We start from the raw sequence: 23,701 nt of genomic DNA, 5'->3' as shown, positions 1-23,701 counted from the left end.
AATGGTAAAGAACTTTCAGAGTTTACTAAGGGAAATCTGCTGTCCCTTTCAGGTAGTTTTACAGAAAAACTTACAGCAAAACTTAACTGTAGAAAGACAACTGCTGTATTAACTACACTGGAACAAAGGAATGAAGAGTGGTGCTAGTGTAGCAAGAAGCTAACAGAGACTGTGGTGTCATCTTTATTTCCCAGGTGATAGTTGCCACATCCAATTCAGCTACACTCCAGCAATTTCATGATAATGCACAGCTACACCTGAAGATAGCATCAAATCACAGCAGACCCTGTTTAGAATTCAGCATTTTTGGAGCAGTACAGAATTGTGGAGAATAAATTTGCCTTAACGCTGTGCTTGTGCAAAAGCAGTCTTCACATTTATTATTTTGTGAGAAGTTTACATGAAACAATAGGGTACCCTTGGGGGAGTACGTTGAGACACAGCATCATGTGCTAAATCATCTAACCAAATCCTGCCATGGCTTGCACCCAGGCAATCTCCAGGAAAGCCAGGCACTACAGGACTTTGCCCATTGTGCTTAAGACTTTCGAACAGAACAAGTTTAACAGATTAACATTGTATGCGGCTATTGCTAATTAACAGTTTGATAAAGAGTGTACCCATATAAGTAAATCTGTACTGAATTTAACCCAGCTCATGCCTCAGTTCAGAATGTATTTCTGTAATCTTAGCCCTGGTTTGGTGGCTGCTAGTCTGCCAAGGAAGGTTTCATGATTCTTAAGTGTAATGAAAGAAACTAAGGTGTACTTTCAGAAGCTGCCCTGTTTCTGCCCTCAAGTGTAATTCACATTTTTTTCTAGCCCCATCTGCCATTGCCAGAGATCCTTACTCCTTTCATGCATAAGAAAGCCAACAGCAAATGTATACGATGCATTTCAAACCCCTAGCTAGAGTAATGCAATCTCGTTTTATGCATTGTCTTCCTGCTATAAAAGCCATAAGTATGCTTAACAGTACAGCACCTGAGAAAACACTTTAATAACCCCCAAATAATACTTTTTTTAGTAAACTCTATGAACTAGAATTTACTAAATTTATAAAACAGAATGTTTTTCTTTAAAAATTAGCAGAATATCCTATATCTCCAGAAATGCTAAGAAAGGCTTTACCAGTTGTGATGCCCAGAATTGAGTTCCTCAGCATTTTGCCAAGAAATGCATTTTAATATAATTCATCATAATAAATATTTCATTTTTCTTCTCAGGGTGTTATTTTTATATTTTAAAGTACAATATCAGTTTATATAGTTCATAATACACATTGTAATCTAAACGCTTTCTAAAAAATGTCTATGTCAGAGTGTAGAAAACTTAGTAATGTGTTAGGATAGTGTTTAAAGAGCAGCATTCGACAACACAGCATAAAATAATCTAATACTGAGAGCTATATCTGTACATATTTATATGTTCATTCTCACCAAGACTTACGGAAAGTGATTTAACCAATGTCAGAAAAACGATGTGGTCACAGCATATTGTTTGGGGAGGTCTTCGATATATCCATCGGCACTTGACCCTGAAGTGTAATCTATTTCTGACTAAGACTAAACTCCCCCCACCCCAATCCTTAGGACTCAAAGGGCCACCATGCTTGAACTGATTCACAGAGCATCTCTCCCCAGAGGATAACCTGCCTCTGTACAACTAAAGCCGAGATGCAAATACATGAGGGGGTTTAAAGACCTGTCTTACTCACTGTACACTTTTCAGCTGTTCTATATGTTACATGAGAACTTTCAATGTGAATTGGAAGGACACAGTGAAAGGAAGAAAAGGTTTGACCAATTAGCTGTGACTTTTTCAAGTAGACTTTGATTAAACCAAAGTGTTTCAGCAGCTGGAATTAGTATCTTTTAGCTGGACACCTAACAGGCATGGAAATGGCTTTTAAGCCAACCACGTCTGGACAAGTTTTTTCTCTCCTGCCTTAATCACCATGGGAGGAGCCATAGTCCAACCCAGCAGGAAAGTTGCCCTTTTCCAAACTGATATTAATTTGGACCCAATACTAAACTTAAATTTTAAACCATTACTGGCTCAGAGTAAGAAGAAATCAATAGAGTAGTAAGCCGAACAAAACCTTTACACCCCTATTACAGTACTGAGCTGGTTTCTACCATCCATGTCAATTCATGCACAATTATTTGACTTATGAAATTAAGTTCAGGTGTACATGTATTGAACATATGCACAGCAGAAAGGGTTGGGTGATTTATTTATTTTTACAGAAGCTGCTGGTATACCACTGATCAGCTGGACAGACTTTTCTAAATAATGGGCTCATGACAGCTGTCTGCCATGAGCAGATGGCAAGGGGAGATTCACATAATCAGTTTTGCCATGGGTGTGTTCAAACCCCAGGCAAAAACATCTGGCTGGTTTGGAGAGAGAAAAACAAAGTTTGACATCATGAACCTATTTCAGGTTAGAAGCTCTTCCATCTATGCCATACCTTTGCAACCCAATCCAATTTGTCCTCAGTTGGTAACACATGAATCAATTTAAGTCAGACTGAAGACCAAATGAAGTTGGTCAATTGGCAGTGTAACAACTCACCCTAAAAAGATTTTAAATTCAGGCATCATTATCATTCTTTTCCATTAATCCATTAATCATTAATTATGATTAATAAGTGTATATTGTGCTTATTCTGGGAACCCCCTGAGTTACTCTGCAGCTTGCAAAAGGGTGGTGCGCATGCAGGTTATTTGAAAAGGGGGTACACTGACTGCAGAACTTGTGGGTCTTGGTCTCCTACATAAAATAAAAAAACTAAAGAAGGGCTTTGTTCACCCAAACATTTGGTGTGCTGATGAAAGGCTGCCTCCTTGCTCTGAAGGAGTAATTTGGAACTAATAGGAACAGCTTACAATTTGACCTGATTTTTGCAAATTAAGTGCACCATACCAAAATCAGGCACAGTCTAGAACTAAAAAATACGTCAAATCTGTAACTTTAAAAATATACAATAGGGCTCTTGAAAATTCAGTGGTTTGATTAGGATCAAACAACTAATTCACAAGTGACTAAATACTGTTAACTACATTCCTCTGTGGGTTGTCAAGTGCATTGGAAAAAAGGACCTGTCAGAAAAAAAGCTAGTATAAATGCTAGAAAACCGGTATTGTTTTAAGTATGCCTAGCTAGTTTCCAGCTCAGCACTTCACACTGTGGTTTCTATGGTCTCAATCACTTCTAGTTCGCATTGTGAGGGTGATAGGAGGGGACACTCATCCGGCTCCCAGCTACTGTCTGGACTATAATCTTCTTCTGAACTTAGCTCCGCCCCTTCCTCTGTGTCCTCATCACATGACTCCATATAGTGAACCCCAACAGCATTGATCCCAGAGTCCTCAGAGCTGGAGGGGGAAGAGCAATGATCTATTTTTGGTGTATTATTCTCTCTCAAAATTAAGGCATTGCGTGTGGTGACCTCCTGAGGCTTCGTTTTATTGGGGGGAGCAGGAGGTTGCCTCTGCACGTAACACATCTTCCCATTGATGCATTTCACACGGTAATTGTCAATAAAGAGGTCCGAGATTGTGCAGAACCGTGGGGAATCTGGGGGTAGTGGTGGCTGGAAGACAGGTGCAAACTTCAAAAAGTGTTCCGTGAGCGAGACAGATATCTGAATGGTGTTTGTGGTTCCCCGAGGCCGAACAGGTATTTCTGTGCTTGGAAGTTGTTCTACTGGAGTCATAGGCTGATAGACGTATTTGCCTGTGAAGGATATGAAAAGATGAATTAGAAGCCACATTCTGCTGTGTAGGAACTAGGTCAGGAACAAAACGAGTATTAGGCCCTGAATATCAGTTGCTGAGAAGTAACGTAACAAGAAGGCTAGGAACATAGGAAGCTGCCTTATATGACGTACCAGTACGTTCACCTAGTTGAGTATTTATAAAAGTATTTATATACTGTCATTAATAGACTAATATCTAGGCAGCATACAGGAAAAAGGCATTTAAAATAGTAGCATTGTCTACAAAATGAGTGGGGTACCTTTTTAAAAAGTCAAGGGCTACATTCCCATCGAGGGGTGGTTAGGGGCTGCATACTGGTGGTAGGTGGGAACACTCCTCTCTACCCAACCCCACTTTTCTCTCTCCTCTCTTTCACACCCACACCATATTGACACCATTTCCTTCCAGCCACTTTCCTTCTATGCTAGGGTGCGGGAGCAGGCTTTTCTTTTTCTCAGCCTAGCGCAGAAGGGAAGTGAGCTGCTAGAGCAGGAACAGAGCAATCTGTTCCTCCAGTGGCAGCTGACTTTCCTCCTTCGCTGGATGAGGGAAAGGGTTTTTTTTCTCCCAGTCTAGCACAGAAGCAATGTATGTCACTGCTAGGTCATTGGGAGGAGGGTGGAACCATTGAAGGCTCTGTTCCACACTAACTGGCAGCAGCCCTCGGAGGTCTTTCCCAGCCCTTCCTGGAAAAGCCAAAAAGCGTGGGACTTTCTGAAGGCAAGGCATGTGTTCTGCCCACTGCGCTATGGTCACACAGGCTTCCATGAGGCCATCTGCATAGCCACTGTGGGAAACAACCCTGATCTAGATGGTTTCTTAGTTTAATCCCTCTGGGCTCTTTCCACATTCTTATTTGTGGCTTATTTTTCTTCACAGTCTGAAAGCAAGCTTTCCATAAATGCCATTTTCTAGGATAATTCTTCTACAGAAAAGCAATCAGCAGATGTTTCCAGAATCATCAATGCATTTATTTTGTTTTCCCTACTACACAAATATGTCTTTTGGGAGGGTGTTGCATTTTCCCCTTTGGTAGTATTGGACACAATTGTGGCTGCAGCTGGCAACGGAAGACGTTTTAAAGCAGGATATGAAAGGACTCCAAAGCTGTGACTGCCACTGGCACTCTGATAATTCAGCTAAATAAGAAGAAAATAGGATTATGCTGGCTGTAAAATGGGCTCTTATGCTGTATTGAACAAGAAGCTTGAAAGCGCTGCTAAAGGAAGCCATATAGAATTTTAAAAAGCAAAAAGACAGAGCTTTGTTGCAGTGAATGAGAAATCTGAGCCCAATTCAAAAACCCTAAAGAATAGAATTTAAATGTCTTCTAAAATGCATCATGAGCATCTGTGTGACAGAAATGTTATAAACATGGAGGACTACTGTTGTGCTCAGATGCCACTGTGGTAAACACTCAGTGAAAACTTTCTACTGTTCTGGCCCACAACTAATTGGCTCTATTTTGAGACAGCGCTTTTCTTTCTCTGACTCTCCAGGTTCTCAGTAATGAATTACAAGCTAAACAAGTTGGCAAACAAAGCAGCCATGCCTTCGTTAGCATCTGCTTCCTTTTCCCATATATGCACTTGCTAGCACAGCTAACATCTTCCATCTTCTCCATCCTTCCAAAGCTCTTATTTTGTAAGCCCAAGGCGCAGACCTTATGAAAACCAGTAGTTATGCATTAATGTATCCTCCTAATTCCAGTCAATGCAAAATGATTGACAATTATCTATTTTCAGTGCTAATCTGTGTCAATTACACACGTTAACCACTACAAACAGTGTGGAGCAAAAACATTAAGCAAATGCCTGACAACCCTAACCTATCTTTAACCACAGGGAGTACTTGAGCTTCAGAATCTGGAGGCAAGTGTTGCGGGTGGACCTTGCATCCTAATAATGGCCATTCTATGATTACAAACATTTTTCAACAATAACGTTATCCCTTATTATGTTTCTTGCAGAGCGCTTAGGTAGAGGGGAAGTAGAAGACAGACATTTGGTCGTATGGAATCCAGGAATTGAGCTTTAGCTTCAGGTTGAGATAAGCGCATGCTTTGCAAAAATAAAATGTGTGGCAAGATTATGGGAGTTGCTCCCCTCCTGCTGGCAACAAATTCACTTCAGACCAGAGTCAAGGCAACCTGGAGCCCACCTCCATTCCAAAATTAATCAGGATAATAAAGCAAGTGCTAAATTAATCAGGATAATAAAGCAAGTGCTACTCCCAAAACTTTCTGTTCAGTATTGTGGACCCTATTTTATGAAACAGGCCACCCTCCCTGTTGCACTTCTGGCATCTACTGAAGACCTTTTACATTTCAATTGGCTTTTAAACCAAATTTTGATTTTATAGTTCGAATGCATTTTTATTTCTATTGCATGCCACATAGAGATTACTGTGATCAAATGGCATACAAACTGTAGAAGTAAAAATCACGTTCCTGGGCAGTCCTATTATTGCCTCTAGACCCTGATGTGAGGCTACAGCACTACCAATGCAGACCTGCTGAGGCCTTCCCAGTCCCTTACCTCAGGGACGTAGGCGCAAGGCTCAGAAATCATACATGCATAATTCAGTCAGGGATGCTGGGAAATCATAGAAAATGAATGCCAGCTGGTTCAGATTGGGCCTTTAGGCCCTACTTTGAGGAAATGAAAGCACTAAACGGCAGGGTCTGAAGGCCTCAGGCTGTAATACAGATTTCTCTTTGTAAGTGAGGCCTCCCAGCCACCACTGGTAAGGAACACAAGTGAAGAGGGTGCATAGGGCCTCATTCATGGTGAGAAATCCTTAGCAGAGTCTGAAGTCTCCAATCTACACCATATACGCAGAGCCCAGAACTCCAGGCAGGAGTTTGGATGATAATTCTGGACACCTAGTGAACATTCAAGAAACCAATCTATTTGCTTTTGATTATTTCTAGATCCTACTTGAAAGTTGTGTTTGCTCATCCTTATTCAAATGTTGTTTCCCATCAGATAAGCCGCTACCATTGCATAGGCATGGTGTAGGCTAATCATATACCTTACTTGAATTGTTTGAGACGCTCAGCAACATTTTAGAGGAGGGAGAAACTGGACCGAAAACTATTTGCATCAAAAATCTAATAAGATGTCTAAGGAACATGAAACCGTCAGTATCAGATGCTCTTATCAAAACAGAAACAGTCGCTAAATCTGTGCTTTACAATGTGGCCTGGGAGGAAATGAATGAATGCATGAACTACCAGCAAGACCTCTGCTTGTGCAATGGGACTTTTCCCCACCTCGCCTCCCCTGTGCATTTCCAAAATTTGCTCCAGATGCCATGTGGAGGTACAGCGAAACAAGAGGGGGAAAGTGCTCTGTGCAAGGAGAATCCTAATGGAATAAGCATACTCAGTCCTTATTGGGGGTGTGGATTCCCCGTGGAAGTTTTATTTCCCAAATATTTTTTGTACTCATGCAGATCTTGGGAGTCTCCCCCGTCTGCTGTTACTTCCCTCTTGTGCATGACTAGTGCTGTGCTGCCTACATAAGCAGAACTGAGATTGCTATTAATATACAGGATTTTAAAAAACCCCAAAATCAAACACCTAATATTGAAACCAATGCAATGATACCAAACAGGCAGGTAAAACACTGAGTTGCTGACAACTCTGTTCACATGTAGGTATTTGCCATGTGGGTTAAACGTAACCTGTTATTTCTTCCAAGTAAATTGGGTTGCACAGAATGTATGTTTCATTTCCTAATATCTTTTAAGCAAACTTTCTGAGAAGTAACTGTCATTGAAAGCCGTGGGACTTATTTCCAAATAATAGATTTAGGGCTGCAATGCAGGAAATGCTAAATTTAAAATACTCCAAAATAATGACTGGCTCCTGCTATGTTGCAGAACACTATAGATCAAGATGTTTTGATTAGAGACTGCAGACAGGAGATACGGGATATGTTTTTGATTTTCTTGCTGGCTCACAGTCATTACTCAAGGAAACCAACCCATCTGTGCCTCCAAACGCACCAACTGTGGAAGGCTGATAATACCCATCCTTCCAAGACACACAAAGGTGACTCAAAATAGAAAGTATCCCTGTGCAGAGCTGCTGTATTCATACCCCAGGACTGGATGAGTTGGGGACTGGGGGACTAACTAGTTCTACTCTTACTTGGATAGACAATTCTAGGTGATGCTGGGGAAAGACTGCGAGACTGCTTGGCACTTGTATTTTGGGGGTCTCCACAGGGTGCTATTCTATCCTCCATGCTGTTTTATGTTTACATGTAACAGTTAAGTTACATGTCAGTGGAGGTTTGAGGATATGGCTAGTACTGGCTTATCTGTCTAGGTGAGCAGCGTTCTGTCCATTCTGGAGGGAGTTGCACTCCTCCTAAAGTATTATATACAAAATTGGTTCATCTTATGTCCCTAGAAGTGCAGGTTGTCTCCGTAGCACCTTTTTCCAGTTTCTATTGGTGTACTAACTATGACTCTATCTGGACAGGGACAACCGAGCTTCAGTTTTTCATGTCCTGATATCCTCCCATTTGTCTTCAAAGGCAAACCCATGCTCAATACACTGCAATACTCCAATGTGAAACTTCAGTTAAATCAGAACACAGCAAGATTGCTAACTGGAATTGGAGTGCTTGAACATAGCATGCTGGTGCTTTCCTGGCTTCAGTGGTTTCCAGTCTATTTCCAGGCCCAAGTCAATGTGCTGTTTTTTTGACCCTGAAAGTCCAGCATGACATGGAACCAGAGTACCTGGAGAGTCATCTACCTAGATCTCAATAACCTTCTGAGGCCCTTTTCTCTGGGTGCTCCTGCTGGGTTATGCGTGACAGGTGACTACTGGAGAAAGGGTCTTTTCAGTAGTGGCACCTCAGCTCTCGAATGCTCTCCCCAAGGAGCCTCACTGGATGCCTAGCTTGATGTAATGCTGACACCAGGTAAAGCCACTCTTACTTTCTCATGTCCTTCTATCAGTTCCTGTTATCTGGGCTTTAGGTATGTATGCGTTTTATTGATCTATTTATTTTTCATCTGTTTTTTATCTCAGTCTTAAACTGTCCTGAGAAAATGGTTCAGCACATCATATAAATATTTTAAGCAAAAAAAGCAAAGTAGGCTGATACTTGTGCGGGTAGCTTTTCTCAGTATTTGAAGCCAAGAGTTAATCTTTGCCTCTGCATATTTTTTGCCTACTGTATTTGCCATGCTCTTCTTCCAAGGGCCTCGGAATGACTTGCATGTGGTCTCCAGGTGGTCTCCTATCCTGGCAGCATCCAAGGTCAGGCTTGCTTAGTACTCAGAAACAATCAGATACACAGCATCTTTGAAACTCTCAAAGGTTTCATGAGCAAGAAATACTGCAGCTTTGTCAGCGGCCCCTTATATCACTATGTTTATTCAGAAGGCATATGTTCTACTAGTAAATGCACAGAAAATGGCAGGGGTCCAAGACAGATCACATACTACAGTATATAATTATAACCTACTTCCCCAAATGTATGTCTATGAAAGTAAGCATGCTAGTAGGAATTTCAAGAATGATGGGAAATGCAAGTGTTCGATTTCTGAAAGGAGATGTACGAAGGCTCATATATATATATATATATATATATATATATATATATATATAATGCATCCTTTGACCTGGAAACGCTGTCTCCTAATTCCAGGTGCGTTGAGACTTGTTGCAGCTACTGAGTGGCAAGGGAAATGTAAGCTGCTGCAATTTACTCTCCTTTATTAAACTTAACATGCCCGTGAATTGTAAAAATGTCCCAGGATGCAAGACTGACTCAAATTAAGCCACAGAAACAATTCTTAGCTTTTAACAGAAGATTATTCACAAAGTCATTTGTCCTGTACAAGTAGCTCTAGACAGGCTTGAGCATGTTCCAAAGAAAAAGCTTAACTAATACAATGCAGAAAAGAATCTCAGTTTGGTGGTGGATTTACGGTCTACGACCCCTATGTGCCAGCCCTTTTGGAGCTCAATCCATCCACCTAAATAACTATGTTCAAAAATGTGACAGAGCTAAATGCATAAGAATGATTTCATTAATGATATCTTGTGGTTGTGCACAATGACATTGAGAACACACTGGTCTAGTATTCTTGAAAAAGCTGACATAAGGCAGCATCCTGTGAAGCTATGGAAATATCACCTCTATAAACTTAGTTTGCTTATGAATCCCACCAATGTCACTTGATTATTAGTACTTGAGTATAATAAAAGGAAACAAATCTTTGTGGAATAATCTGTAAATGAATGTTATTTGAAAAAGGCATACAGAAAACTCTTATTTTGTTCAAAGCACACCTGACTCCCACAAGCCTTATGTAATTTGACATAAAAAAATGAATTGTGCCTAGGCTTTTAAAAGCAGCCAAGGTAATTAACCCTGACCAGGTGAAAACTCAAACACTGTCTGATGCTTAGAAGGAACCGTAAGCATTAATGGCTATATTAGAAGAATGCATTTATTTCTAAGGAAAGAAATAAAGTGCTTTGTTCCATCACAAACACCATCAGCAGAGCTGCGCTTTCTTTGGGGGAAATGGATTTGCCCTTTTTCCATTAGGAGCAGGTAATTCAATATCACCACTGTGGCCCAATCGCAAGTAAGTACATGCATTGTGTGAGAACTCATACTAAAGTGCCAGAAAATTGGGAGTAGCTGCTCTGTAATGAAAGCAACACGTAACATCACATTGCAGAAAACCTATAGCACCCAAGCCTTTGCTGGTCAGCTACTCTACCAATTATTTCATGGCTCAAGGGAGAGGCTTAACCTTTCAGATTCCAGAAAGGTCAGTGGTGGTGAAAACAAGAAGTCTTATGGCACTTTAAAAGATACCAATTTTATGGTTGCTCTTGTGGGCCGGACCCATCTACAGTGCTTGTAAGAAGTTAACATACACAAAGGCACAAAGGAGGAGAAGTGTGAGCAGTAAATCAGTATCTGCATTTGCAAAATGGTATACTAAGGAAGAAGTAGAAGACTTGGCCCTCACAAGAGCAACATACCTGATAGCAACATATCATTCTGGGAAATCAGGGTAGAGACTTGTTTCCCATATTTGGATCAAGAGCTCCATACAATGCTTTTGTTTTTTTCCCCAGAAGTAGAAGAAGTTGACTTTCATAGCTCTCATTTGTTGCAGACATGACAGGTCTTTTTGCAGCAAAAAGAACATTTGCTCACATGGTATAATCAACCTAATCAATCATTTCCACTAATGTGCAATTACATTGCTACCTCATTATTGTAAACAGATCTCTACCAGTTTCCTTTAGACAGTTATTGGAGGATATATTTTTTGTCTGTAACCAGTAGAAGCGTAACAGCTTGTTCCTTTTTTTTATATAAGATTCAACACATACTTTGGCTTTTGTATTCTTATCTATGCTTTTTCTAACACCAGATTAAACATGAGTGGTACAGAGGACAGGATACTATTGTTTTGTACCTACTGGGGCAGGAGGCATAAAAACTTCCCTAGGAATTAAAGCAATGAGCAGTGAGAAACTTTTTCCTTCCATCATGGCAAATATTAAGCTTGGGGATTCTGGTTCCCTCTGCCAACACACATACTTTAAGAAGGTCATATGCAAACACCATCCAAAAGAAAGAATCCCCTCTTATAAGATGGAGTAGATTTAACCTATACAATTAGGTTACAATTAACAGACAATGCAATTCTATACTTGTCTACTCAGAATTAAGCCCCAGTGAACTCAGTGAGACTTAATTCCATTTATATACAGTATAGGATTGTAGCCTCAGATTTTTAAAAATTGGGTGACAGCTCAAATATGTGCATGAAGATAGGTAAGAATCTATCTGTAACTTATGCATTGTATCTAATGTTGGTCCAGTGAGCAGACTCACTGACAGTAATGGAAATGTCTTAATTTAGCTCCATTAATTTCAATGGATCTACACTTAATAAAACTTGGGCACAACTCTCTGTCTATGCTATCCTAAAATCAAACACCAATCCTCTCCAATCACATCACTGATTTTAAAGAGAGGAATGTCTTCATTGAATAATAGGATTAAAGAGTTGGAAGGGTAATCTAGACCAACCCCTTGCAATGCTGGTTGTTAAACTCATCAAAATATTAGTTTATTTACATTTTTAAAAATTCCCAGCAAAACATGTTAGAAACAAGTCAATAGGTTGAGCTCAAAAAGAGTTCTTTACTAATTGAGCAGTCTGTATGCATCCCTGCCTCACAGCATCAAATTCTGTTGCTAATTTGAAGGTATCTAACCGTGAAATAAACAGAGGATTTGCTTAAGCATTCTTTTTTCTGCTTCTATTGATCCCAGCATTCCAGTTTACCTTTGAACCTCTGTAATGTTGCTCACATATGAAAAGCGCTTTCAGCTTCTGTCCCCCCCCCCAATCACCACCTTTATTAACTTGGAGGTTCGTGTTTTTCAAAAAGGATACTTAATAATGAAAACAGCTACAAAGTAATAAAAGTTACACTCCAATTTGGGAAAAGCTTACAGAGAAGACTCCGCTGTTGAGCTAAGAAAAGACACAGACAAAACATGGGACAATTAAGCCCCCTACCCAACAGAATCACATGCACGAGGCTACATTAACACTTATGAAAATAAAAGGTACATTGTTCACAACATAAGAAAAACCAGAACAGATTGAAGATTAAGTAAAAGGTGTAAGGTAGAAGAAGAAAAATGGATGGGGATATTTGGGAGACAGCATTTTAAACTAGATCTTCAATTTAAAGTGTCAATATCTCAATGAGCCATAATTCTGCCCATTTTACTTGCGCAGGTTTGAGGCTTGTCTCTGTGCTACCCTTCCTTCAAGAGCTAGCTCCAACATTTCCACAACTTATCTCTCAATTAGCAGGGTGCATTTAGATTTACAGGCTAAATGTGTAAACCATTTTGCAACAAGTGCCCTTAGCAATGGCAACATTTCAATAAAGCCTAGGGAACTGGCCATGTTTTGTAGTACTTAGGTGATGAAAAGATTATCTGGGTCTTTTCCAAAATAAAATAGAAAAGCTTGTAACTGCTGATCTCCTGCCAAATGAAAAAAGCGAAGAGGTCCATAACACATGTATTAACAAAACTCACAACTGGACAATACTACCAGCTTTTACCAGGAAATATAACTCCAAACTTTCAAAATTATAGGTGCTCAATACATGCTTAATCTAATCATCTGTTTAGTCAAACTGAATTGTAATGATGCACTGGACTATTTTTGTTTGTGTATTGTATTGCCTATTTCCAGGATCCATTTACCTTTTATGGATTATAAATGAAGCTTTAAATTGGCAGCAAGGTGTAAACACAGGTAAGCAGATGATTTATGGGCCTCTAAGGCTTCCTGGAATTTGTAATATGAGCAGTCACTCAACAAACTAAGTCTCCAGCTCATTTCCAAGAATTGAGATAGCTATAATATTTAGCCCGAGGGTGAACCACAAGTTCATGTTCTAAACATACACATAGCCCAATTTTACATACTTAGCCATTATTTTAACTGAGGTATTATGCATTTTCACCATTTATGCTTCCATGTTATGTGCACAAATCTTTGAGGATAGGATTCTCCTCATAAGATGGAGCTTTCATATGCATAATGACAAGATATATGGCTTCCTATCATATACAACAGTCTAGTCAACATTGTATAGCAAAAAATGCTTGAAAAAGTAGACCTGGGAACTTCCAGACCCCTCAGTAAGGCACACATGTTAAAGGAACTCACTTGCTGGATCAGATTAAGGTCCACTTAATCCAACATTCTTTTATCAATGGTTACCAGCCATCATACATGTGTACCCTACACATGAAGGCGATAATATGCTCCTGAGGTTTGCTTCTAGCAACGTGAAGTCAATTGCCTTTGAACATGGGAGATTTCATTACAGTGTGATGGACTTATCCTGCATGAATTTGCAGAGTCCTTTTTTCAAAGCCCATGATGCCAGTGGCTATCCCAAAATCCTGTGGTAGGGAATGATTTTGTCTATGTTGAGCCCATTGCCATTTTCATTGTTACCCCCCCCCCCTTTGGATCCAAAGAGGCATCCATGTCATGTAAATTCCAATTCATTACATATTGTCACAATTTATGCTGCCTCCTTTCTGAGGTCTTCAACCCCCATATTCATTATTTGCCAATAATGAATGCAAATGAGATTCAAGTTAGTTAGTTACAGGAAGAATAGGAAGTCATGAAAAAGTTACAAATTATTGGGGGTATAGAAGGTCATCTAGTCAAGAATCCCTTCCCCAAGCTAGAATACTCTATGTAATATAAAGAATGCTAGATGAACCTTCCTTGGAAACCTCCAAGTATGAAGACTCCATAACCACAAAATGCTCGCTCCATCGTTTAGCCTCTCTTATAGTTCAGAAGTTCTTTGTGGTAGTTAATATCAAGCCATGTTACTGCAATTTAAACCCAAGGCTTCCTTTCTACTCTATTAGAAAATGCTTTCCCAAAAGCCAAGACCAATTCTGAGAGTTTAAAGGAGGGTTAGAGCAAGGTCATATTTCCTGGTTACATTTTTCAATGACAGTAGTGTCCCTGCAATTTGTAATACAAGAACTTGCACTTTTGTCCAATTTTGAGAAACGTGTGTATACAAATACGCCAAAGAATTCTTGAGAGCACCCTTATCCACACAAAGGCATGTAAACTTGTCTTGAATTAAGATTTTGATGATGTGCGACTCTCTCAAGTGGAAAATCCATATATTTCTGCTAATTCACAGTTCCCACCCCTCTTTTCATATTCTACAATAAAGTTATCAGCTCCCGTTTTGTGATTGATTCTGCTAACAATTTTAACAGGGTTGACTATGACCTCAATCTGTTCAGATTAATCACAAGAGAAGAAGCAACTTGATTACAAAACTTTAAACACCTGTCCCAGGAGATGCTATTTGATTGTAGAGGGCTCTTTCAACATATCAAACAGAAAATTTAAAGATACATTCAAGGAGCAGAATGTGAAATTATATATTTTTTAAAATCAAGATAGAAATGAAATGCCACTTTTTGAACAGTGTGGATAATTAACTACCGGAAAAGATTAAGAAGAAGTGCAGGTGGCATATTATACTGCAGCCTGAATGAAGCATCACTATAATTCATCTACAAGTGAGTCAGGCTGGCTAGTAGTAATAAATATCCTCAAGTGAATAAATTACTCTGTGATGCTCTCTGGGCTGGGCTATGTGGTCAGAGTGGTCCCTGCTAGCCTTGAAAACCATGAACTCTGACAAAGCCCATAAACTCTCAAGAAAATTATCAACTCAGACAATGTTGCACATGCATAACACCATCTGTAATCACAGCTACTCCTTCATCGGTCCTCAAAATATCCCTTATCAACTAGTGTACCACTGGTAGAAAATTATTACTATCTGATGCCTGTGAAACTTAAAGAGAATGATGAGCTATGGTCTAATAAAAATGGCAAATGTCTATAATGACTGGATTTCACTTGGCCATTCCATTTTCATCACAAAAATAAAAAGGGGTTCTTTTTAAAAAAAAATCAGAGTTCAGTCATATGTTCAGAATTAGAAGTCTACTCTTTAGCTGACTTTCCCAAGGTCATCTAGCACCAGTAGGTCAATATCAGATAATATTTCAAAAAGCTTTTTCAGCAGATGTATAATGTGTGTGATGCATCCTGCTGTTTTGCATTTACAAAAAAAGAGAGAGCTTAATTGAAAAAAACTATTACAGAGTTCTGAAGCAAAAATCAATGCACTGTGCAAAATTAATCCTTCTATGTGAAGGTTTGATTTTAATCCTTGATATTGTTCCACATCTGTTCATGCCTGCCACTTGAGCAATCCAGGCCTCCCTTCTCTTCATCATAGAGATAAAAGAAACAGATGTCAGCTGTGGAACAGATCTTCTCAGGGCCAATTTACACAACCAGTGGAAATGATAGTGAACACATGATAGCTATCACATTCAGTTTGCCTGCCACTAACAACTATGTTCACATACTAAGAATGTCTGTGATAAATTGGTTGTAATGGTTTGGTTATATGGTATGATATCTATGTACAATGTTATTTTTATTTCAGTTGGTATCGTTTATCACCAAATTGTTTGATTTTCTTAGACGCCTTAGGGACACAACTACTAAGATTAAGAAAAAAATACTATAAGATGCTCTGAGCCCAAGGGATAGAAAGAGGAATAAAATGAAGAAAAATACAAAAACATTTTAACAGACTTGTATTTTTCCAATTGTCTGTTATTTAAGCAAGCATAAAGAGGAGAGAGCTATGGGAATCAATGTCAATGCTACAAAAATTCACACCATATTACATAATCAATCCATCTTGGAAGGTGGCACTGAGACAATTTGATGTGCCCCTCATAATAATGCAGAAATGTACATTATCCAGAAAATCATGTTTTCAAGACTAAAATCTCAAACATCTGGACCCAATCTAAAATACCACAAGATTTGCTGCCTTGGATTTTAGGGGACAAAAATATGCTATAAATAGGTAGCGAGGCTAAACCCCAAAAAGAACCAAGGTGTCGAAATGGACCTGGGGGTTTCCTTCAGTTACATGCACCAAAGGGAGGAAAACCTCCTTACAGATAAGCCAGTATGCCACTAGAGATACTGGATACTGGATGTTTGCTCTGATTCAATGGTAAAGTGTGGGTTTTCCAAAGAAAAGCGTCAGGGCAAACGAAAGACTGCTTGGCCCTATGCTTTCTAGGCATGGGACGAGTGGAGTGTGGATGAGCCCTCGGTCCACCTATGAAGTCTCTTTCCATTGCCCATTGAAAAGATAAGTATGTTCCAGCTTGATCATAGCTACCATTTACTGTTCCCAAGCACACAAAAATAAAATTGAGAGGCTCTGCAATAATATAAAATTGCTCCCAAGGCAACAGTCACTTTTTTTTTTTTGTACCAAGAAGAACAATTGTAATTAGCTATGCTCAGTATCTCCTTGCTCACATAACTAGGGGTAGGCAATATGGGTTATTTGCCAAGGTTGTATATACATAAAGGCCAGAGGTTAGAATGGAAAGGCATGATACTGCTTGTCATTAAATATATAGGAAAACAATATATTGAGACCCAAAAATTGTGGTCTGTTGAAGCTACAAAAACTGATATTTATAACTTTGCCATAAATAATAATTGCAAAATGGCTGCTCATGTTGTATACTGAAAATTGCTTTTATTTTCTAAAATCTGCTCATACATCAATCTGAGAAAGTAAGACTGCCAATTAATTTTAATACATTAGTAGTGTACATATATGTACTGATTACCCATTTCCCACATCTCGAAGTTACAAGCCATTTCTTAGGTAATAATATATTTAAATATGCAATATTCCCAAGGGGAAACAAATACAGAGCCTGTGCTAAATTAAGAAGGAGTTTATAATTGTTTGCACTGGTTTTCCTGGAGGTAAAAAAGAAGAAATCCAGGGTGGACCTTAAATTACCTTTAAAAAATGCTGGCATCAAAGTAGAGAAAGACGGAAAACAACAGCTACTACTGGTGGAACTTTTCATTAAATACTGTAATCATAAACTGCCAATTTTCACTTAGGGACTAATCAGCTAAGCGAGCAGGTTCAGGAAGAATTGTGTGGGGTGAACTCTGCAGGCCACTGAACTCTTGTTGCTCTGTGCCCACTGCTGTGTCACAATTCTGCTCCTTCACCAAAGACTGAAAATAAACATGCCACCTCATTCTGGAACTCCAAAGGTGGGGACTGAATCCTTGATGAGCAGCGGGACCATCAATACCCCTAGATAAGGACGTTCAGCTGCCTAATTTTGTATTTATTTGATTTTATACATTTCTATGCTGCCCTTCATCTGAGGATTGAAGGGTGGTTTACAATATATAATTTGTCTAGCCAAGCCTTTGTGATCTTATGGATTCCTATGATATTTATGTCCTCAATAATGACTCAATTTTCTCCCTAAGAACTTTGCTTTCCACTTCCTTTCCAGCCCTGTTTCTCCATTGGCAAAAAATCTCAGCAGGCTCAGAGTATGTCAACAAAGAAATCATTGGTTTAGCACTAATAAATGGGGCAAGTCCTAGAAATGAGAGATGGTCCATTTGGAACCAAGGAAGCTGCCTTCTAAAAGACCACTGTGCCATCCAGTTCAGCACTACCTACACCAGGGATGGGGAATCTTTTTCAGCCCTAGGCTCACATTCCTTTTTGGGCAACCTTTGGAGGGCTGCATGCCAGTGGTGGGCAAAACCAGAGGCAAAAGTGAGTGAAACAACTCATGTAATATTTACTCACATCCTCCATCCAGAGAAGCAAGAGGCATTGACTGAGGTCAAGGACCTTTGGAGTATGGAGAACCAGTGTGAGGTGAAGCATAGGGAGTTCAGAAGGCCAGACAGAGGGGCCCTACCTGTGTTTCACTTTCACTGCAAAAGGCTCCTGAGGGTTGCAGATAGGAGCCTTTCCTGGCCCTACCTGGAGATGCATTAGGTCCAGTCGTGATCGACTCTGGGGTTGCGGCGCTCATCTCACTTTATTGGCCGAGGGAGCCGGCGTACAGCTTCCGGGTCATGTGGCCAGCATGACTAAGCCGCTTCTGGCGAACCAGAGCAGCGCATGGAAATGCTGTTTACCTTCCCGCCAGAGCGGTACCTATTTATCTACTTGCACTTGGACGTGCTTTCGAACTGCTAGGTTGGCAGGAGCAGGGACCGAGCAACGGGAGCTCACCCCGTCACTGGGATTCAAACCGCTGACCTTCTGATTGGCAAGTCCTAGGCTCTGTGGTTGAACCCACAGCGCCACCTGCGTCCCCGGATTTGTTTACTTCCAAATAATTGTGAATAGGACTGCAGCTATAACTGCTAGGTTGACAGGAGCAGAGACCGAGCAACGGGAGCTCACCCCATCACGGGGATTTGAACCACCGACCTTCTGATCGGCAAGTACTAAGCTCTGTGGTTTAACCCACAGCGCCACCCGTGTCACTCTGCAACTAGTACCAACTCATTAATTCTCCATGTCTAGGATGAGTGCTGTTACCTTCTGACTTGCAGGGACAAAACCCTTCAACTGCAGATATGTCTTCCTGGGACAAATAGCTTTGAGGGAATTTTCTTTAGGATCATGGAGCAGAGGGAAAGGATTAAGCCAGGGCTATAGTCGCAATCCAAATTAGGAGGCCCAGAGCTATTACTCTACTTTTCTGTGTATAAGACTAGGTTTATTTACTAAAAAATAATGTTAAAAGGGGGGCTTATACATGGGGGGCAATCTCCCCCCATTTTCTGAATTTTGAGTCCCCGTCTTATACACAGAAAAAATACAGTATTTTTTAAAAAACACAACACTCAAACAAATGCAAATATATATTTAACATAATGTTCAGTTTGGCCCTCCGAGTGCCATTCTGTCCAATCCTGATATAACTTTGGCTGGATTCCCTCCACTGCAAATGGAAAGGAGTGCATTGTTTTAATGGTTATCTGCACAGAGTCCTTGGAAATTGCTAAGAGCTCTTTAAGATCAGTTACAGACGGGAGTATTTCTACTGAATGCTTTCACAAAATCTTGGTCAATCCTGATATCGGAGAAAGCACCTGATCAGGCTGTGACCGTAGTGATGTGCAAGTGGGAGAATCAACTTATCCACTTGATTAGAAGCACTAAAGCAGCAGATTCAAAAAGGCTTAACAGTGTGCTTTACCAACAGGAAACCAAAAACATTATTAGAGAGCATTTAGTGAACACTAATGTGTATGACATCATTAGAGCTTTAGTGGAGCACTGTTCTACTCAGCAACAGCCTGATTTTGTAGGCTGAAACAGCACAAAGGGGTAAGGTGGGTTTAAGAATGGTGGTGTCCATATAACTCAGGGTATGGAGTTGTAGTTCATCTTAACCATGTCCACAGTCCCAAGTGAATTTTAATTTTATTGCCATTTGTTAGCAAGTTGATGCATCACTAGGGCTTCCAAAATGAAGGGATGAAAAGCAAAACCCAATGAGATCAAAGAAAGGGAAAGGTGAGGCCATTAAAACGTATGAAAATATAGATTTGGACAAGAAGTACACACCATTAGTTGATAGCTTGACAATTTATTGTGGAGCAAGCAGTTTTCAAAAGGAGATACAACAATCCTCTAAATTTATAAATGAGATATAGTTTAAAAACAGAAAATGACAACGAATCCTACCCTAATATATAAATTTCCTCAGGTCACAAGGACTGGGACATGAGTCATGATGCTTTGTGAGTGGAGAGAAAACCCCACAGAGACTTGGATGGGAACAACAGGATGCTGAAGCAGAAAACTGAAATGCAATTTCTCTGTTGTAACAAGTCCAATGCATCTACCTCTCAGTTTTCTGGCTGTAGATAATGAAATGGCCACATCAGGCAACTGAGATTTGCTGTGTGACTTGTTCCAGATAGATGGTGTGGCACTGAGTTTCATGACAACTATACCAATAAAAATGGGAAGAAAGAGCAAATCGTTTATCATCTATTTTCTTCTGCATGGCCTGCCCTTCACTCTGGGTCACCTCATATCATTCAATAAGGTGTTTCTAGCTTGGACAAGGGAGGGTTGTGTATGACTAAAGCAAAAAACCAAAACCTTAATTGAGAATGAATACATTTGAACTAAACCATTCCTTAGTACATTTTAGAAGCATTCTTTGGGCATAGATTAAATTTCAGGTTGCCAGGGAAGAACCTTTAATAGCTTGGAAACGAGATAGCAATAAGATTACAGGCTCTATTAAATGCAGCTCCATACTATAAGAGAATAAATAACAGAAACCACCAATTTTTAAAACCACTATGAATCAGCAAGCCTAGCCTGAGACAGCAAGCCTACAAAAGAAGGTATTTCTGATGGGTATTTCTGATCTTTCCCCAGGGAGGCACGCCTAGTGCCATCTTTATCCAGATTTAGGCACCAGGCAAAGAATTTTCTCTTATTTACCGAGGTTTTTGGCTCTTGATTTGAAAGGGGGTAACATGGCTTCTTTGGGTAGGACAGGACCTGTAGTCCTGCCTTTTTGTTCAGCTGTGTTTTTAGCCTTTTATTTGCACTACTGTCTTTTTAGGGTTTGGGGTTGTTGTTTTTTTGGTTCTTAACTGATTTTAGCATTAAGTCACTCAGCCTCACTTTGTAAGAAAACCAGCTAACAAATACAATAAAAATAACAGCCAAACTAAACGCCTTGCTTCAACCACTAGTGTTTATACGTTGAGGTAACTTCGACTTCATACACATTATGAGAGCCACTCTTAGTGTACAGAATCCAGTAAGGAAAACCTACAAATAGTGCAGCCCATCCCACGGAATGTTGGCTCCATTTCCTGCCTGAACATCTGTGTTCACATACAAGGCATCTACAACTCCAGCGGTTATCAGAGATAGAAGAGAGAGCGCCTTCTTGTAGCGACAGAGGCTAGGATTATATGGGAGGTTTGCTGCTTCTCAGCCCCCCTAAAACAAAAAAAGATACGTGGAGCGGGGAGAGAGGGGAGTGTGGTTCTGTTCTGCCAACAGAGAAGAAGGGCAGGCGCACCCCTCTGCTTCCCTTCCACCTTTTACCCATTACTGCCACTAACACGGCTTCACAGCGAGCCCATCCCATCCCTTTCTTGCCTCATCAGATACATGCAGGCTGGGAGGATGGAGAAATCCATCGTGTTCCGGGTGCCATGCGATCAGCCACTATCGATCTCGCCGTCAAATCCTGCCCTCCGGGCACCACAGAGCCACCGAGGCGAAGGGAAGGAAGGCGGGCAAGAGCTTGCCTGCCCCCTCAGGATCCGAATCCCAGGGGGGCAAATAGGGTGTGCTTCTCTCACCGCCCCCCCCCCCCCCGCCGGGGCTTGGGGATGCTCGCCTGCTCTTCCTCCCTCGCGGCTAGCAAACCACCACCCAAACGGCGCGCCACTCCCCGCCTCGACAGGAATCTCTGCAGCGTTCAGCCAGGGGGCTCCCTGCGCTTGCAGGAAGGAAGGAAGCCTCTGGAAGTCCTGCGAGGGGCCAAGGAGCGCTGCTCGCCCGGGCGGCCCGCCCATCCCGCGCCATTCCCCCTCCTCCAGGTCCCCCAAAATACTCACAGTGGCACCAGCCCAGGTGGCAGCACCAGTGCAGGCGGAAACAGCGTCCGTGGCTATGCGTGGTGCACATCGACAGCCCGTCGCAAGGCTGGAAGTCGGGTCTCCCGGCGCAGCTGCGGGCCAGCGCTTGCGCCTCGTCCAGTTTCTCGCTCTTGCCCGCCGCCAGAGAAGCGGCAGCGGCGCTGGCCGCCGCCCCAGTCCCGCTCATGGCGCTGCTGCTGCTTCTGCCGCCGCTTTCCCCGCCGCCGCCACCTGCAGCCCGCGCCGAGCCGCGCACCTCTGCCGAGTCACTCCCGCCTGCGCGCACACAAGGCGCAGCGGGGCGGCGAGCGGCGCTTCTGGCTAGCAGGGACGACGCCACGGGCTAGCCCGGCCGCGCCTGGAGCCACCCTGGCCTGGCGCCCGGCTCCGCCTCGGCCGCCACAGCCCGCCCCCTCCAGCGGGTGAGTGGGTTGGCGGGAGGGTGGGGCTCGGAATGAGCGGGAGAGTGAGGGAGAGAGAGGAAGTCTGCCGTGGGGACTCCGCCAGACGCCTCGTGAGCGGCAGCAGGGCGGGAGAGGGAGCGGAATCCTCCCGAGAGACCCAGCCCGGCCAGCCCTCCGAGGACGCGCAGCGGCTCCTGGGCTGGCAGCCCCTGCTTGAGGCGAGGGAGGGAGGGAGGGGCGCCCGGGGCCCGCTCCCCACCCCCTGGCAGCCAGTCAGAGCGGCAGGTGGGCCTCTCTCCTCTCGAGGGACCGGTTACCAAGGAGCCTCACCTGCCCTTGGGGAGGGAGGGAGGGAGAGGAAGCCCCCACCCTGGGCTCCAGCAGACCCCCTGCTGCTGGAAGCCATAGCGAATGCGTCGTCAGCTGCTTCCACAACCACGGACTGGGAATCTTTGGGTGGGCGGGTTTTTGTTTTTTTTTAATTTTATTTAGTCAGAGGCAACCATTTCTCTCCTGACAACACTCCCTCTGGTACCTAGCGGCGGCCCCGCTTTCCCGGCTAACCTTTCCACGCCGCTCCGATCTTGCCACCCCCTCTGTCGGGACCCTGCGGGCTTGTATATAGCAGCAAATCCGCAACGTGGCGATACAGGACATCTGTTATAGACGTGCAAATGCTCCTAGCAGGGCTCCCCCGTCGGCTTTGCAAGACATACACTAAATAATAAACGCGGGTGGCTTGAAGCAAGCTGATTTCGTATAAATATGTCATAAGCTGATAAGCGTGTATGAATGAAGCTTCTTTTTGCGTGGGGTTGATAATTGCTCCCTCCTTGGCTCAGTGCGTTCCAGAATAAAAGGAAGGCAAAGCAGGAGTTTGTCCGAAAGGCCATGCAATGGCATTCAGAAAGCTCCCTTCTACTGTTGCATGCCACCCCGGTCTCTCAGCGGTGCAAGATTCCAGGGGTTCCAGATGCTTTATCCAGGGTTTGTGTTTTCTTTTGGAAAATGAGGCATATCTTTATGATACAGTATATGGTTTATTTACACACACACACACACACACACACACACACAGAGTATATGGTTTATTCTCTCTCTCTCTCTCTCTCACACACACACACACACACACACACAACATGAGCCTATGATGGAGGGATTCTCAGCATTGACATCCCAAGTGGGTCTTGTTTCTCCCATAGCTGCAGCCTTGGATGCAAATGGAAATCAGACATCCTGCTCTGACCCTCTCTCCAGCTTGCTTCCTTTAACCATGAACCACCTGTCACCTTTTTTCCTCTAGGTCACATCACAGCCAACCCTAAAACTCTTCTTTGAACTCTGCCTTTGTCTTATTAACTAATTCTGAGTTGGGGGG

General features: G+C 42.0%; 1 protein-coding gene across 1 annotated transcript; it reads right to left on the bottom strand.

Annotated features, from left to right (window-relative positions):
- Positions 1–354: 354 nt before the first annotated feature.
- Positions 355–22,222, bottom strand: LOC308477789 (UPF0524 protein C3orf70). The gene is made up of 2 exons (XM_081006726.1): positions 21,899–22,222; positions 355–3,740 (listed from the first exon to the last, which is right to left on the bottom strand). The coding sequence occupies exons 1-2, from the start codon at positions 22,104–22,106 to the stop codon at positions 3,184–3,186; spliced, it is 765 nt and encodes a 254-aa protein (XP_080862852.1). The 5' UTR covers positions 22,107–22,222; the 3' UTR covers positions 355–3,183.
- Positions 22,223–23,701: the final 1,479 nt, after the last annotated feature.

This window comes from Podarcis pityusensis (assembly GCF_964106645.2).
Source record: "Podarcis pityusensis genome assembly, chromosome: 5".
Taxonomy (NCBI): Eukaryota; Metazoa; Chordata; class Lepidosauria; order Squamata; family Lacertidae; genus Podarcis; species Podarcis pityusensis.
This window is presented reverse-complemented; position numbering and strand designations above follow the sequence as displayed.